Source organism: Aegilops tauschii, chromosome 7 (genome assembly GCF_002575655.3).
Source record: "Aegilops tauschii subsp. strangulata cultivar AL8/78 chromosome 7, Aet v6.0, whole genome shotgun sequence".
Taxonomy (NCBI): domain Eukaryota; kingdom Viridiplantae; phylum Streptophyta; class Magnoliopsida; order Poales; family Poaceae; genus Aegilops; species Aegilops tauschii.
Window position 1 is genome coordinate 110,381,886 of NC_053041.3, and position 14,940 is coordinate 110,396,825.

General features: G+C 46.3%; 1 protein-coding gene across 1 annotated transcript; it reads right to left on the reverse strand.

Annotated features, from left to right (window-relative positions):
• Positions 1 to 446: 446 nt before the first annotated feature.
• Positions 447 to 9,043, reverse strand: LOC109744652 (glutamate receptor 2.8-like). The gene is made up of 5 exons (XM_020303810.2): positions 8,770 to 9,043; positions 2,037 to 2,545; positions 1,615 to 1,927; positions 1,088 to 1,503; positions 447 to 989 (listed from the first exon to the last, which is right to left on the reverse strand). Exons 1-5 carry the CDS (start codon positions 9,041 to 9,043, stop codon positions 447 to 449), a joined length of 2,055 nt encoding a protein of 684 aa, XP_020159399.2.
• Positions 9,044 to 14,940: the final 5,897 nt, after the last annotated feature.

The following is a 14,940-nucleotide window of genomic DNA, read 5'->3' on the forward strand; positions in this document are numbered from 1 at the left end:
CAATTAAGGATGCACACAATTTTTTTAGTATGAGTACCAATATTATATCATGAAGTGTAATCTCACCACACAACAAGCCTGGTCTTTAAAGATTTTTTTGACGAGTACCAAGATTTTATCTAGAGGAGTGTTCAGATTACACATCAAGCTTGATCCTCAATAAATGGGAAGATCCCTTGTGGATCACCTGTCAATTTTAAGAATTGAACCTGGATAGTCACGTTGCACAATTGCATGCCTAATCAATGACCCAAGGCAAAAAAAATGGAAGGGAGTTTTACTTCCCAGATTCTGCACCAACTAGAAATGGACACAACCTTTTAGTATATGTATGTCCTAATCATCATGTATTTACAATGGAATTAAAGAACTTATAAGATATTGATTGTGGACATTGATTCAATGATAAGAGAAGTACTCATGAGCATCTAGCGCTTCCCTTCATCTCAGACATTGCTCATCTCAATCTGAGTGTGTCCTGCAGGCATAGAGCCATTGTGCATGCCATTCTGCTCCATTAGATCAGGCTGGGCACCCCCATCATTTCCACCTTCCCGGTGGACACCTTGGAAATCATCATTGCTAACTTCACGAAGAGGTTGTTGGTCAGGGTCGGGGTTGTTGCCCACACTCATTCGTATCGAATGGGAATCCTCGTCACTATTGTATCGATTTGTATCATCATTGCTAGCTTCACCAAGGGGTTGGTCACGAAGAGTGTTTCTAGAGGTGTTGCTTTTGTCATTAAACAACTTCACAATGCCTATCAGTAGCATAAGAGTTGAAATGGATCCAGTGATCACAAAGAGTCCGGAGAAGCTTTGTAATGTGAGAGGCGCAGAATCACTTTCAGAAATTGTGCTAGCACCAATCGATGGTAAAGTTATGCCGAACCATTTAACTTCTATTTGTGAACCACTAACCCCTTCTGCTAGGTTTAGGATTGCAGTAGAAAGGTTATGTACTAGCGGAAAACCTTGACGAAATGCCTGACCATAAAAACATGATGTTAGAAAGTACTCCCAAGAATGAAACACAAGCATCATGGAGTAATCATGAATATATCAAGGTAGGCTGAGAAGCTTACAAAACCAAATCCAGGGGTCTTGTATATGCACCCAAGCATCATAAAGTCCTTTTTGTACCGACTATCAGAGATGAAAGAAGTTAAATATGGGATCTCATCGACGATGGCCGACACCCCTCCATTCTTGGACCCCTTCCTTAAAGCAACATCATATTCTTCTTTGGTGCTGTAGTTTCTTAACCTACTTTCACTGATATTATGACGATTTATCAAGAAGGACCGCACAAATGAATCATCTTGGTATCCTACAAAGTCGCCGTTCCGTTGAAGTTGGTCTAGATTTGACACCCTAGGGCGGAGCCGCTTTGCAGTCAACATGGATGACAAGCTAGCTGTATAGCTCTGTACTAGAATCAACACAACAAAGCACCATATCACCACAACAATTTTTGTCAAGGGGCTTCTAATACTTTGACCTGTGTAAGGAAGAGCCAGAAAATTATGTTATCATAGAACTATGGTAACGAAACAATGATACATTGATAAGGCATCAAGTATCGTTAGAAGTTTTAGGTTGATGTGCTAACCATGAGAAAACGTCAAGGTTGAGAAAACAAAGTAGAGGGCAGTGCTACACTGTGTCAAACTTAATCCTTGGCACTCCTGATTTGTGGGTAGTTCAATCATCCACACAACAAAGCCAGTATAGAATAAGAAGGCAATAGTTGCAAACCAAAGATTCTTACTCAATGGCTTTACAAATGTCCAACTAATGGTGTTTGGTTCATCCTCGGTAAGCACAAGCATAGACACACCAGACTGTGTGTATGGCACCGTAAAGTCTGCGACTGTAACTCGTTGCACGGTTATGGTCACATCGCCTACTGCACCATCATACACCTGTTTATCCCCCACAAATTTAGGAAGATTCAAATGTATTTAGTTTCAAAAAAATATTTAAATGTTAACAAAACAAGATGAGATGAAAGTGTGTAGGAGTAAGCCTCACCCCCAAAGACACATTGCCTACTAGTTCATCATAAGGACCGTCAAAAACAATAAACTCATAGCATGGAACAGGATGTAGAGTCCTCATAGCTGCCTCGAAGATATCAATGCTATAGCCAGTGATGTTTTGTTTCTCAGAAATAGGACCAGTAACCTCCACAAATTCATGAAAACCATTTTTTAGTGGCACAGCAATCTTCAACACTGTCTGCCCTTCGCAATCTTGACTAGAATTTTGTGTATCTAGTTTCATGTCATTTCTTCGCACGGTTTTTGGGTAAAGAAATATCATACTGTCACTTGATCCAAATGTAAATCCAATCTTCGGATGGCCTACGGAAGCCGTTGCAGTTTCTTCAAGCCAGAAGACGCATGATATTGGGGAAATGTTGTACGAGAGAAATGGAATATGGTTGTTCTGGGCTAGGTGTATGCCGTGATCTGCTTTGGTAAGTGGCTGAGGGCCCCCGATGATGGCTTGCACTTGGTCATTCTTGATGAGGTCCTCGGCTGCAAAGCTCAAACGCATCACAAAAATTGCCAATCAAAAGCATGTTCTAGAAACAATTAGCCAACAAATTGGTCTAACTACTGTATTGTATCGAAGCTTCACGTCCAAGTGAGGGACTGCAAGCGTGTGGTGAATTCGCTTAACGGCTTGAAAGATAGTATTTCTCTAGGGTGAACCTAATTGGCGGTCACCCGCCCACCAAGCGAGGCGCAGTCATGCTGGAAAACCCCCACTTTTCCGGAAAACCCCTTGAGCCCGCTTAGGCGATCAGGCGATTAGGGTTTCGCGGAGACTGACGGCGGCCGCCGAAGGGATCGGCGGGGCGCAGCAAGGTTCGCCGGCCGGAGATGGCTTCAAGCTCCGGCCATGGCGGCGGGAGGGGATCGGGGGCCCTGTCCCCCAAGTCTGCAAGGACGCGCCTCGAGGAGCAGCTCGGAAAACTTGACATATCAGAGGAAGAGGCGATGCCGCTGGTACTGGACGATCGCGTTGAAGGGGCGCCGGAGAAGTGGATGGTGGCCGGAAAAGTTCTAAACCGCAATATTCTGCACATCAACACCATCTCTAGTGCCCTGCGGCCTGCATGGGGAAACCCTAAGGGGGTGAATTTCCACAATGTAGGGGAAAACACTTTCGTTGCGGAGTTTGCTACGCAGCGGGATCGAGATCGCGTGTGGGATGGATCGCCTTGGCATATCAATAAACACGCTGTGATTTTGTCTGAATTTGAAGAACACATGTGCCCGCCAGAGCTCAAATTTGACAAGCTGCAGGTATGGGCACGGGTAGTAAACCTCCCCTCCAACCTGCGAGGTGAGGAGTGGGGTAATGCTATAGCCAAGCAAATTGATAAACAGGCTACTTCTATCCACTTTGATCATGGTGGTGGCTACCTGCGCGCCCGAGTTACACTAGATGTGGCCAAGCCGTTGAGGAGATGGATCCTTATTGAATCGGCAAGGAGGGGGAGCACTGACCCGTATGACATCCAATATGAAAACATCCCCCACTTTTGTTTTTCGTGTGGCCGTTTGGGCCACTCTGATCTTTACTGTCCGACCCCCGGCACTAGAGATGGGCATGGCGATCTGCCGTTTGGCAAAGGGCTGCGGCCACCGGAGGAGAAGAAGCGGACGGCGTCAAGCGAGAGTTCCACCAAGTCACAACAGACCAAGTCTAGCAAGGCAGAGACACGGAATTCTAGCTCGGCAGCAAAAGAGCCTGAGGTGAACTCACCAATGAAACGCAATTTTGCACCTAAAAGGAAGGGAGGGCCACCTGCACAAGTGTATCGCCGGGTTGAGCTACCGCTGCTAATGGACCAGGCTCATGGTTCGGATGCGGATGTGTTGGTTAATACGACCCTAGAGGATAAGGGGACAGAGGACGAGGATGATGGCATAACGAGAGAGTCAAAGAAAAAGAAACCTACACCAACCAACTCAGAATCATCGGCAGCGGCTGCAGGTCAGCCCTGCCCGTCCCAATGAATGTCATTAGCTGGAACTGCCGGGGGCTTGGGAACCCCGAGGCAGTTCGCGAGCTTCGCAGTGTTGTGAAGCAGGAAGGTCCTGTTCCCCTCTTTGTCACTGAGACGAAGATTGGAGGGAAACGTGTTGAGAGTCTGAAACTAACCTTGGGTTTTGTTGGAAGCTTTGTGGTGGACAGTGCTGGCCTAAGCGGAGGGATAGGCTTGTTCTAGTCTAAGGATGTTTTAGTTGAGCTAAAGAACTATAGTTCCGACCACATTGATGTTGTGGTGCGGAAGGATTCCCCGAATTCGGTGGAGTGGCGATTTACCGGATTTTATGGTGCACCAAGTGCATAGGACAGAAGACATAGCTGGCGGTTTCTTCGAACACTATACGACATACCACATTCGGCCTAGCTTTGTATGGGTGACTTCAACGAAACCTTGTATGTTGAGGAACACTTCAGCCGGGCAGAAAGGCCGGAGTGGCAGATGAGCGCTTTTAGGGAAGTCACAGATGATTGTGCTCTCTAGGACTTGGGTTGGACCGGCGTCCCTTACACCTAGGATAACCGACAGTCGGGAGATGCAAACGTTAAGCCCGTCTTGATCGAGCTTTTGCCAATGAAGAATTCAGACAATTCTATGAGTACACGAGAGTGCGGCATGTTTGTGCGACGGAGTCCGATCACTGTTTTGTAGTTGCTGAATTTCGCCATCATGCGATCGGAAGCAACTCTCATGTACCTAAACCCTTTTGGTATGAGAATGTTTGGCAATCTCATAGCGACTATGAGCAACTGGTAGCGGAGACCTGGAGAAATCAACCCCGGGCGCCAGGTTTGCATGGCATACTGGACTCCTTAGGCGCATTGCAACGTCATCTTGCGCCATGGGGGGCACGTGAATTTGGCTGTCTCTCAAGGACAGTCTGACAGTTGAGGAAACGACTGTCTAGATTACGGGAGCAATCCATTGGTCGGGGCCCGACTGAGGAGGAGAAACGAATTATGACAAAACTCAGAGAGGCACTTTCATTGGAAGAAATATGGATGAAACAACGATCTCGCGTTCCCTGGTTGAAGGAAGGGGATCGTAACACGGCCTATTTCCAAGCACAGGCGAAGCAACGGAAGCGCATAAATAGAGTTTCTAATCTTCAGAGATCTGATGGCTCCACTTGTGTGAATGGCGATGAGGACAAAGAAAAGGTGCATGCATTTTACCAAGCTCTCTATACCTCCCAAGGACACAATAATATGGATGAGCTATTATCGCATGTACCAGTTCGGGTCACTCCGGAGATGAATCAACTCCTGGAGAAGCCGTTTGAGGCAGCTGAGATCCACAAGGCATTATTTCAAATGGCGCCATCAAAAGCGTCGGGTGTCGATGGATTTACAACAGGATTTTTTCAGCGCCACTGGAAGCTACTTCAGCATGAGGTCATTCCGGCGGTGCTTGAATTTCTGAACGGTGGCGAGCTACCGTCGGGTCTGAACGACACCTTGAGAACTCTAATCCCCAAGGTACGTAACCCACGAAATATCACACAATATCGTCCAATTGCATTGTGTCAGGTGCTCTATAAACTTGCTGTCAAGGCTCTCACAAATCGTTTGAGACCTTGCATGGATGATATTATCAGTGAAGAGCAAAGTGCCTTTGTTCCGGGTCGTTTGATCACAGATAACGTATTGGTTGCATTTGAAAGTGTTCACACGATGAAAAGAAGGAAGAAAGGAAAGAATTTTATATGTGCAATCAAGTTGGACATGATGAAAGCGTATGATCGGGTAGAATGGCATTTTCTGGAGGCCATGTTGCTGAGGCTAGGTTTCGGTGCTACCTTGGTCAGATTAATTATGAAGTGTGTAACTTCAGTCCGCTACTCTGTTCGTGTCAATGGGGAGTTACTACCTTTTTAATTTCACCCCTTCCAGAGGCTTTCGGCAAGGTGATCCAGTGTCGCCATACCTATTTTTATTATGTGCCGAGGGCCTTTCTTCTCTCTTGAAGTTCTATGGCAATGTCGACCGAGGAATCCGTGCTAACTTCAGAGCCCCGTGGGTGAATCATCTTCTTTTCGCCGATGATAGTCTCATTTTCATCGGTGCGAATACAGACAATGCTAGTAGATTGAATGAAATTCTTCGAATCTATGGTGAGGCCTCAGGTAAGTGTGTGAACAGAAGTAAAAGCTCCATTTATTTTTCTCCTAACACACCTGAGACACTCAGGCATCATTTGAAACAACTTCTGGCTGTGCATGTTGAAGCATTTTCAGAACGCTACATTGGTCTTCCCACAGCGGTCGGTCGCATTACCAGCGGTACCTTCGATCACATTGGGGAAAGCGCCAGGGGTCACATGAGCGGATGGTCGGAGAGACTATTTGCATGTGCAGGCAGAGAAACGCTTCTAAAGTCAATTGTTCAGGCTATTCCGACTTTTAGCATGAGTTGCTTCCTCCTGACGAAGAAAGTGTGCAAAAACTTAACCTCAAGCATGGCCAAATTCTGGTGGGGGAGCTCACTGGACAGGAAATCTCTTCATTGGATCGCTTGGGATAAGTTAGCTACACCAAAAATTAAGGGCGGAATGGGATTCCGTGACTTACGACAGTTCAACTTGGCACTTTTAGGGAAGCACGGGTGGAGATTAATGACAGATCCTAACTCCTTATGTGCCAGAGTTTTGAAGAGCAGATATTTTCATGATACAGACTTCATGCATGCCACTATTCCGAAGTCTGCCTCAACCACATGGAGAGCGATCATTGCCGGCCGTGAAGCACTCAATGTGGGATTGGTGAAAAGAGTTGGTGATGGAACATCCATCTTGGCTTGGGAGGATAAATGGATACCGTCTACAGCAACAATGTCGCCAATATTCAAACCGGCTAATACACATGTTCAGATGGTTAGCGACTTGATTGATACAACAAACTGGACATGGAACCGGGAACTTGTGCGAGACACCTTCATTGCACCTGATGCCGAAGCCATACTGAACATTCCAATTCGGCGAGGTGGAGGTGAGGATTTTCTTGCCTGGGCGCATGAGACCTCAGGAATATACTCTGTTAAATCGGCTTACCATGCTCTCGTGAATCAAAAAGAGCGTGTAGCTATAGAGGAAGGGCAGGTAACGGGACCATCAACGACAGAAGAACAGATGTGGACTTCTCTTTGGAAACTCAAGGTTGTGCCCAAGGTGAGGGTTTTTTGGTGGCGAGTCGTTAGGGGCATAATCCCTGATGAATGCACCCTTAAACGGAGACATATAAAGGAGGTGAGCATGTGCAAGATTTGCTTAGCAATGGAGGAGGACCTCACGCATGCACTCATCCATTGTTCTCACGCCCGCCGGTTCTGGGAGGAAGCTCGATTGTTGTTTGAAATCTCTCTACCCCGACTCCATCCAGATACTTGGGCAAGAGATATACTATGTGAACAACGGTTCTCGGAGAAAGAACGCGCTATAATCATCACTGTTATGTGGTCCATCTGGATGTCACGTAATAGATGGATACATGATGAGGTGAAGATCGATCCTGCTAGCTCGGTGAGACGAACCAGAGAAGATCTAGCGTTGCTAGAACTCCCCAAGCAGCATATCATTGTATTACCAGGTTATGGTTGGCAACCCCCCGATGGAAATATCATCAAGATCAATACAGATGCCTCGATCAACTCTGCTGACGGTATAGCGGGTATTGGAGGGGTTGCCAGATCGTGTTCGGCCTTTTTGGGAGCTTGGTGCAAGCCGTACATGGGGGTCTCGGACCCACTAATTGCTGAGGTCCAAGCCATGAAAGAGGGTGTGATCTTTGCTCGTCTGAGGGGCTTCACGGAGGTCACCCTCGAGACAGACTGTCTAGAGGCAGTTAACCTCTGGAACAATCGCTACGACGATCGCTCGGTTGTAGCACCTATCTTAGCAGAAATTAGAGAGCTCTCTCTTAATTTTTCATCTTTTGTAATTCAGCATGTAATAAGAGCGGCAAACGGTCCTGCACATCTTTGTGCTAAGTGTGCGAGCATGCTTAATGTGACTGAAAGCTGGCTCGAGATGACCCCAAGCTTCCTGATCAGCAGCCTGTTGGCTGACTGTTCGGCGAATGCTTTTGTTAAATAAAGCTCTCTGAAATTCCCCGCAAAAAAAGCGAGGCGCAGTCACTTTTGAGACAAGATATAATTTTTTTTCGTTCTGATGAATTTCTGTATTTTGCACACTATGTTTTGGCAAGTTTTCCTTGTTCGGCGCCTTCAAAGAAAATAGTACAGTACTATTTCTGAAAGACTTGGACCTACTTCCATAATTAAAAAAAACTCCTGAGATTTTCGAACATTTGACTTTTGATTTCGAAATTTCAACTTCAGGGATTTGAACTTTTCAATTTGGAAGCTCAGAAATTTCAAACTTCCAAAGTTCAAGAACTTTTAATTTGGTTTGCTTCACAACAGGAGGGAAAAAAACCGGGCGAAATTCCCCTCCTGGTGCCTAAAATCCTAATTTGTGTATAGAGAAAGAGAGAACAAATCGGTATGCCCTCCTCTACCGGGCCAGTGGAGGCAGGACGACACATCTCGGTTCCCCCGCCATCATCCGGGGCATCTTGTTTTTTATGTTTGGAGCTGTATGGCATGTTTAAATTTGGCCCAAACTCCTAATTAAAGAGTGAGTGATACTGTAGGCACACAAAGCTGAGGACAAATATATATATATATGCTTGAACGTTAAATTTACCGGCGTGCGCCGCCTTGACGGCCTCTCCGGCCGAATCCCTCGCGCGTAGGTCCACCAGCTTGGCGCAACTCGGATGCTCGAGGTAGAACCCGTCCAGAGCCTTGGAAATGCAGGTGAGGCTCTTCCTCCCCACGTCGCTCGTCAGGTCCACCACCACGCCGACTCGCGCCGGCGCATGCGCCGCCGCGGCCGGCAATGAAACGTGGACGGCGATGCTCCATATCGTGAGCAACGAGACGAAGGCGAGCATGCGCCCAGTTGCCTGCGACTCCATGCGTGAGGTTGAGTACTTACTTGATTGGGTATAAATTACTTGAACTGGCCTACATAGATAGAGGCCATTGTACTCCATATATACTGCTCCGTCCGTGAAGTACGTGTCGGTACGTACCACGTAGCTTCCATGCAACAAAAGAAAAAACGTACCACGTAGCTATCGAGCACAAGAGGCGGGCCGGATGGCCGGCGTGGCCAACTTTCCCTGACGCTTCCTATTTACAGCTAGCACGATGACTTCGAGTCTTGACTTGGTATATACACTACTGCCGTGAGGATCAGTATCTAGTATCGCCGATGACTTCGAGTGTTGGCGGCAGGCAGCTATTAGTATATTATATGCTGGAGGCAGTAAAAATTCCCATAGAAGAACTCATCATGAAACGACAGAATACAGGATGGCCAATGGCGTGTACTTACTGGTCTGAAGGTTGAGACAAACAATGATAAGGAGTAAAAAAGTTTTTTTGTTTTTGTTTTGACATGGAGTAAGTTCCCCCAAAAAAAGACATGGACTAAGTTCACTACTAGTACGGAGGTGTGTCGGTTTGACGCATTAGACTATCCACGGTGGGAGTAAAATAGATAGTAACATCACACATATATAGATAAAATATATCATGTGACAAGCAATAAATAAAGAAAGATAGGCATGTGATAACATAGCTATTTGCTAGTAGCATGAGTAACATCACATATATCAAGTCAAAATGAGCCTATAGCCTAATAAATAAAGTATTGCATGTTAACACACATATGTTACTCTCCAGTAACATAGGCATGTTACTACCCATTATGGCTAATCCTAAGAATAGATAAACAAACAGCTTGCCGGTTTTGTTTCCAGCTCCGATGCAGACTTGCCGTGCCTGTTAACAACGAAAAGAACAAAACTTGCGACGGATCGATCGATAGCTCCAGCACGGATGCATCGCTGCCAACAAGTACTTGTCTGTTGTCGCCGCCCAATCTAGCTTCATGGTAACCCACGGTCTGCACGCCGGCCATCAATGTTTTTATTTTTATTTTTTGAGGACTGAAAACATTTTATTGACTCAAAATGTTTTCAAGAACACTTCTGCTTTGGTATCCCCTCCTAAACACATCGGCCGTTGAGATTAACACATACCCTTTCATAACTAGTAATTGCGCACGTGCAACGTACATATAATCTTAATCCGGCTTGAAGATATACTTGAATGTTGCACGTGTAATCTTAATCCGGCTTGAAGATATGCCTGAATTTTCTTTAGAAAAGTAGTATAAAAAATAGTTTGTGTAAGCACCACCAGCGGCAAGTCCATCTCTTAATTCAAATGGGTTGAAAATTATACTAATCCAACGTAGTTAATGGTATATGCAAATGACCAGGGGAGGGCGCACATACCTTGTCCTCGGGCCGCTAAAAGATAAATCCAAAAATCTAAGCACAATCCATTGAAATCAGCACAACAGATCCATTACCTAGCTGCTACCAAAAAGTTTGGAAAAAGCTAACGCCCACGCGTGTGGGCGGCACGCCTCCATCACTACTCATTTTGCCACGTATGAATAGATGACGTCAACATGAATCTTTTTGGTTTTCGGCTTAAAAATGTTGTATCTCCTAAATAAAAAAGTGAACTAAAAATTCGTTTTCACCATTAAATCCGTCTCGACAAGATCTTCAAAACTAGACCCATGTTGATATGTTTTGACGAAATTTTTTTTTTTGCCCAGAAGTTGCCATGATGTTTACACTGCAGTTGCCATAGGGCTTAAACTAAAGTTGCCATGTGGCAATTTTAGTTTGTAGATCATGGCAATTTTAGTATTTTGATGATGGCAACTTCAGTACTTTGACCATGAAAATTATTTTTTGTATGAACCATGGCAATTTTACGTGCATGTATCATGGCAATTTTAGTTTATGGTTGATGGCAAGTCTAGTTTCTTAATTCCCCGTTTTATAAATGTCAAAATTTACTTTTAAATGTAGAAGAAAATAGCTGAAACATATCATGGCAACTTCAGTGTAAACATCATGGTAATTCATATGCAATAGACATGTCAACTTTTAATATAAAAAATTCATCAAAACATATCAACATGGGATCTAGTTTCGAACATCTCGCCGCGAGAGATTTAATGGTGAAAACGGATCTTCAATCGGATTTTTCGTTTAAGAGATAAAACATTTAAAAAACTGAAAATCCAAAAAGATTCATACATGCATGCATGCGATGACGTGGCAATCTGTTTGCATTAGAGACGTGTGGTGCGTCTCCCTTCTTGCCACACGTGTGGCAGTTATCGACGTCCTAAAGTTTTGTATCACTGTGTAACCTAGTTGTCTCACAGCACACGTTGGTAAGGAAGCTTAATAACTGCTGAATGTGTGCACACGAGGCTACTTTTGGTTCAGTTTTACGAAGCCTATTTGGGTTCAATTTTTAGTGCATACAGGCAGCTTTTCTGTTCAGTGAAACGTGAATCAATCTTCTTCGGAAGAAATGAAGAAAGTGTTTGACACGAGAAAAATATCTAGGACTCAGCGAGAAGGGAAGGGGAGTGTATTTCTCTCTTGCGCCAGGAAAGGGAAAAGTAAATATGCGGGCGTGCCAGTGTACCGTAGTATACAAAGAAAACTTTTACAGGAAACGAGTATTTCATTAATCTCACTGGAGTAATAAAATTACAAGATCCCATAAAGAAAACAAATGCACTCTGTGGCCTACTAGCGCGGCCAGCCTGACTGTGGCGATTGCGGTTAATTACTCCCGCGGGTTGCTCCGCGAGATACCTCTGATTGAGCAGTGTGGTCGTCTTCGTCGTCTTCGCGTCGTGTTCTCCATGCATGATGATGGTGATGTGTGTGTGGGCGGCTGAAGAGCCCGCCGTGTCCTCGTCGGTACACGCGCCGCAAGTAGCGTGGCCTTTGCGGTGGCCACGCCCGCCCTCGCCGTCATGCCTCGTCGGTCTTGGCGGCATTGGAGTAGTTGTGGTCGGGGTGGCATGGGTCGCACTCAGTTTGGATTTCTCGACGACCGATTGCTTCATCGGGGTGTGCAAGGGGCTACACCTTGCTGAAATTTGAGATGGGCTCTAGGCCCATGTAGCAATTTCTGAAAAATCTCTAAGGGCCCATGTGGGTTATATGGCACTAGGTGTAGTGGGAAGTTTAGTCCCACCCCGGAAGTGGAAGAGGAGTTGGACCTCCTTATAAGGGTTTCTCTTCTACATGCTATTGGAGCTTGAGAAGAGAAGAGGCCCTCGCGCACTCCTCCTCCGCCGCCCGCCTCGCCACGCCACGCCTCATCACGACGCGACGCGACGCGACGCGACGCGCCGCGGGTTGCGGGTTGCGGGATTGAGCCGAGCCGAGCCGAGCTCACATCTACGCGCTTATTTTTGCCAGTCACTAACGGAGAGTTCTCTGACAGCTGGGCCACGATCTGAGACGTCCGATCGTGGGCTGTCACGGACTCGGACGTGGGTCGAGCCCACGTCTCTCCACGCGGCTGCGCCTATAAGTGTGCGGTGTCTCCTAATCCTAGCCGCCACGAACAGATCACATCTGCTCCACACACACGCCCACCGTCGTTCCCTTGCTGCTGCTGCCGCCGGTGACTCCATCTCGTCCGCCGCGTACACGGTCGACGGGAGAGCAGGTCTCCGAAATCACGCCCTTCTGGTTCCTGTACGGGGTGAGGGGCGAATAGGTTTTTGGGCAGCGATTACGCGACTGCTCACTTCCGATCGTCTACTTCCTCTATGTCCGCGTCGCCTTCATCATCACCATGTCCACCGACGCCGAACGTGCCGCCGCCGAGAAAGCTGAAGCTGACAAGAAGGCCGCCGAGGACGCCACTGCTGCCACCAAAGCCGCGGCCTCTGCATGGCCTACTGAAGGGTATAACTCGTTTATCCCGCTCCTACTGTTTTCTGTTTTAGCCATGCTAGCGTTATACGTAGATCTTTCTGCTATTAGCGTAGTATGTGCTAGTTTGACTGAATATCAGTATGCGATCATATGTGTCAATGCCATGCTAGTGATTTACTCGTGGATTAATTTAATCGAGAAATTGCCTATTTACTCAACAATCCAAAAACCTATTATGTGTAGGAATTTTTCGGCAAGTGGCTTTGCCGCTGCACTGAAACCGGATAAGTTTACCGGTACATACTTTAAGCGTTGGCAGACTAAGACCACATTATGGCTCACGGCTATGAACGTGTTCTGGGTCACCGGTGTCTCCACGGGAACGATTGCTCCTGAACAGGAGAAGGCGTTCAAGGAGGCTACCGTTGTGTTTCTCGGAGCAGTTCTTAGCGTGATCGGAGATAAACTGGTCGACGCATATTTATATGTGCATGTCGCCAAGGACTTGTGGGAGGCGCTCGATCTAAGTTCGGGGCAGCCGATGCCGGAAGCGAGATGTATATTATAGAGCAGTTCCATGATTACAAGATGGTTGAAAACCGTCCTGTATTGGAGCAGGCTCATGAGATAATATGCATTGTTAAGGAGCTTGAACTTCTTAAGTGCGAGTTACCGGGCAAGTTTGTCGCGGGCTGCATAATCGCTAAGCTCCCTAATTCCTGGAGGAACTTTGCCACCACTCTGAAACATCAGAGGCGTGAATTCTCTGTGGAGGATGTCATTGGCCATCTGAGTGTTGAGCAGAATTCAAGGGCAAAGGACTCGCACGGAAAAGGGGCCGAAGGGACTTCTGTCGCCAACATGGTGAACCAGAAGAACTTCAACTCCCACAAGCCCAAGGGAAAGAACGGTGTCCAACACAATACCGACTTTAAGAAGAAGGGTAAGAAGACCTTCAAGAAGAACAAGAAGGACGAGGGCTGCTTCACTTGTGGTTCGGTTGAACATTGGGCCAACAAGTGCCCAAACAAGTACAAGAAGTCAGGACAGGACTCCAAGTCCGTCAACATGATTGTGGACAACAATGAGAATGGTGCACCTGGGTACGGTAATTTATTTACTGTTTTTTCAGTGTTTCAGCCCACCGATTGGTGGGTGGACACAGGTGCAGGTGTACATGTGTGTGCTGACATGTCATTGTTCACTTCTTACCAGGTCACAGGCCACGGGTCCGTATTGATGGGGAATGGCGCGAGTGCTTCTGTTCATGGTGTTGGCACGGTCGATCTGAAGTTTACTTCGGGAAGGATCGTGCAGCTGAAGAACGTGCAGCATGTCCCCGCCATCAAGAAGAACCTCGTTAGTGGCTCCCTTCTATGTAGAGAAGGGTTTAAGTTGGTTTTCGAGTCTAATAAATTAGTTGTTACGAAATATGGACTCTTTGTTGGAAAAGGTTATGAGAGCGGAGGGATGTTCCGCCTTTCCCTCGCAGATTTTTGTAATAAAGTCGTGAACCATGTTCATTCGAATGTTAATGAATCTGAAGTTTGGCATTCACGTCTTTGTCACATTAGTTTCGGTGTTATGACGCGGCTAGCCAAGTTGGATTTAATCCCGAGTTTTACTTTAGCCAAAGGCTCTAAGTGCCTTTCATGTGTGCAAGCTAAGCAACCTCGCAAGCCTCACAAGGCCGCGGAGGAGAGACACTTGGCACCATTAGAACTCATACATTCTGATCTTTGTGAGATGAATGGTGTGTTGACTAAAGGTGGAAAGAAATACTTCATGACATTGATAGATGATTCCTCTAGATATTGCTATGTGTACCTGTTAAATACTAAAGATGAGGCTCTACACTACTTTAAAATCTATAAGGCAGAAGTTGAGAATCAACTTGAAAAGAAAATTAAACGAGTCCGGTCAGATCGTGGTGGAGAGTACTTCTCGAGTGAGTTTGATTCCTTCTGTGCGAAACACGGCATTATTCATGAGAGGACGCCTCCCTATTCACCCCAGTCAAACGGGGTTGCCGA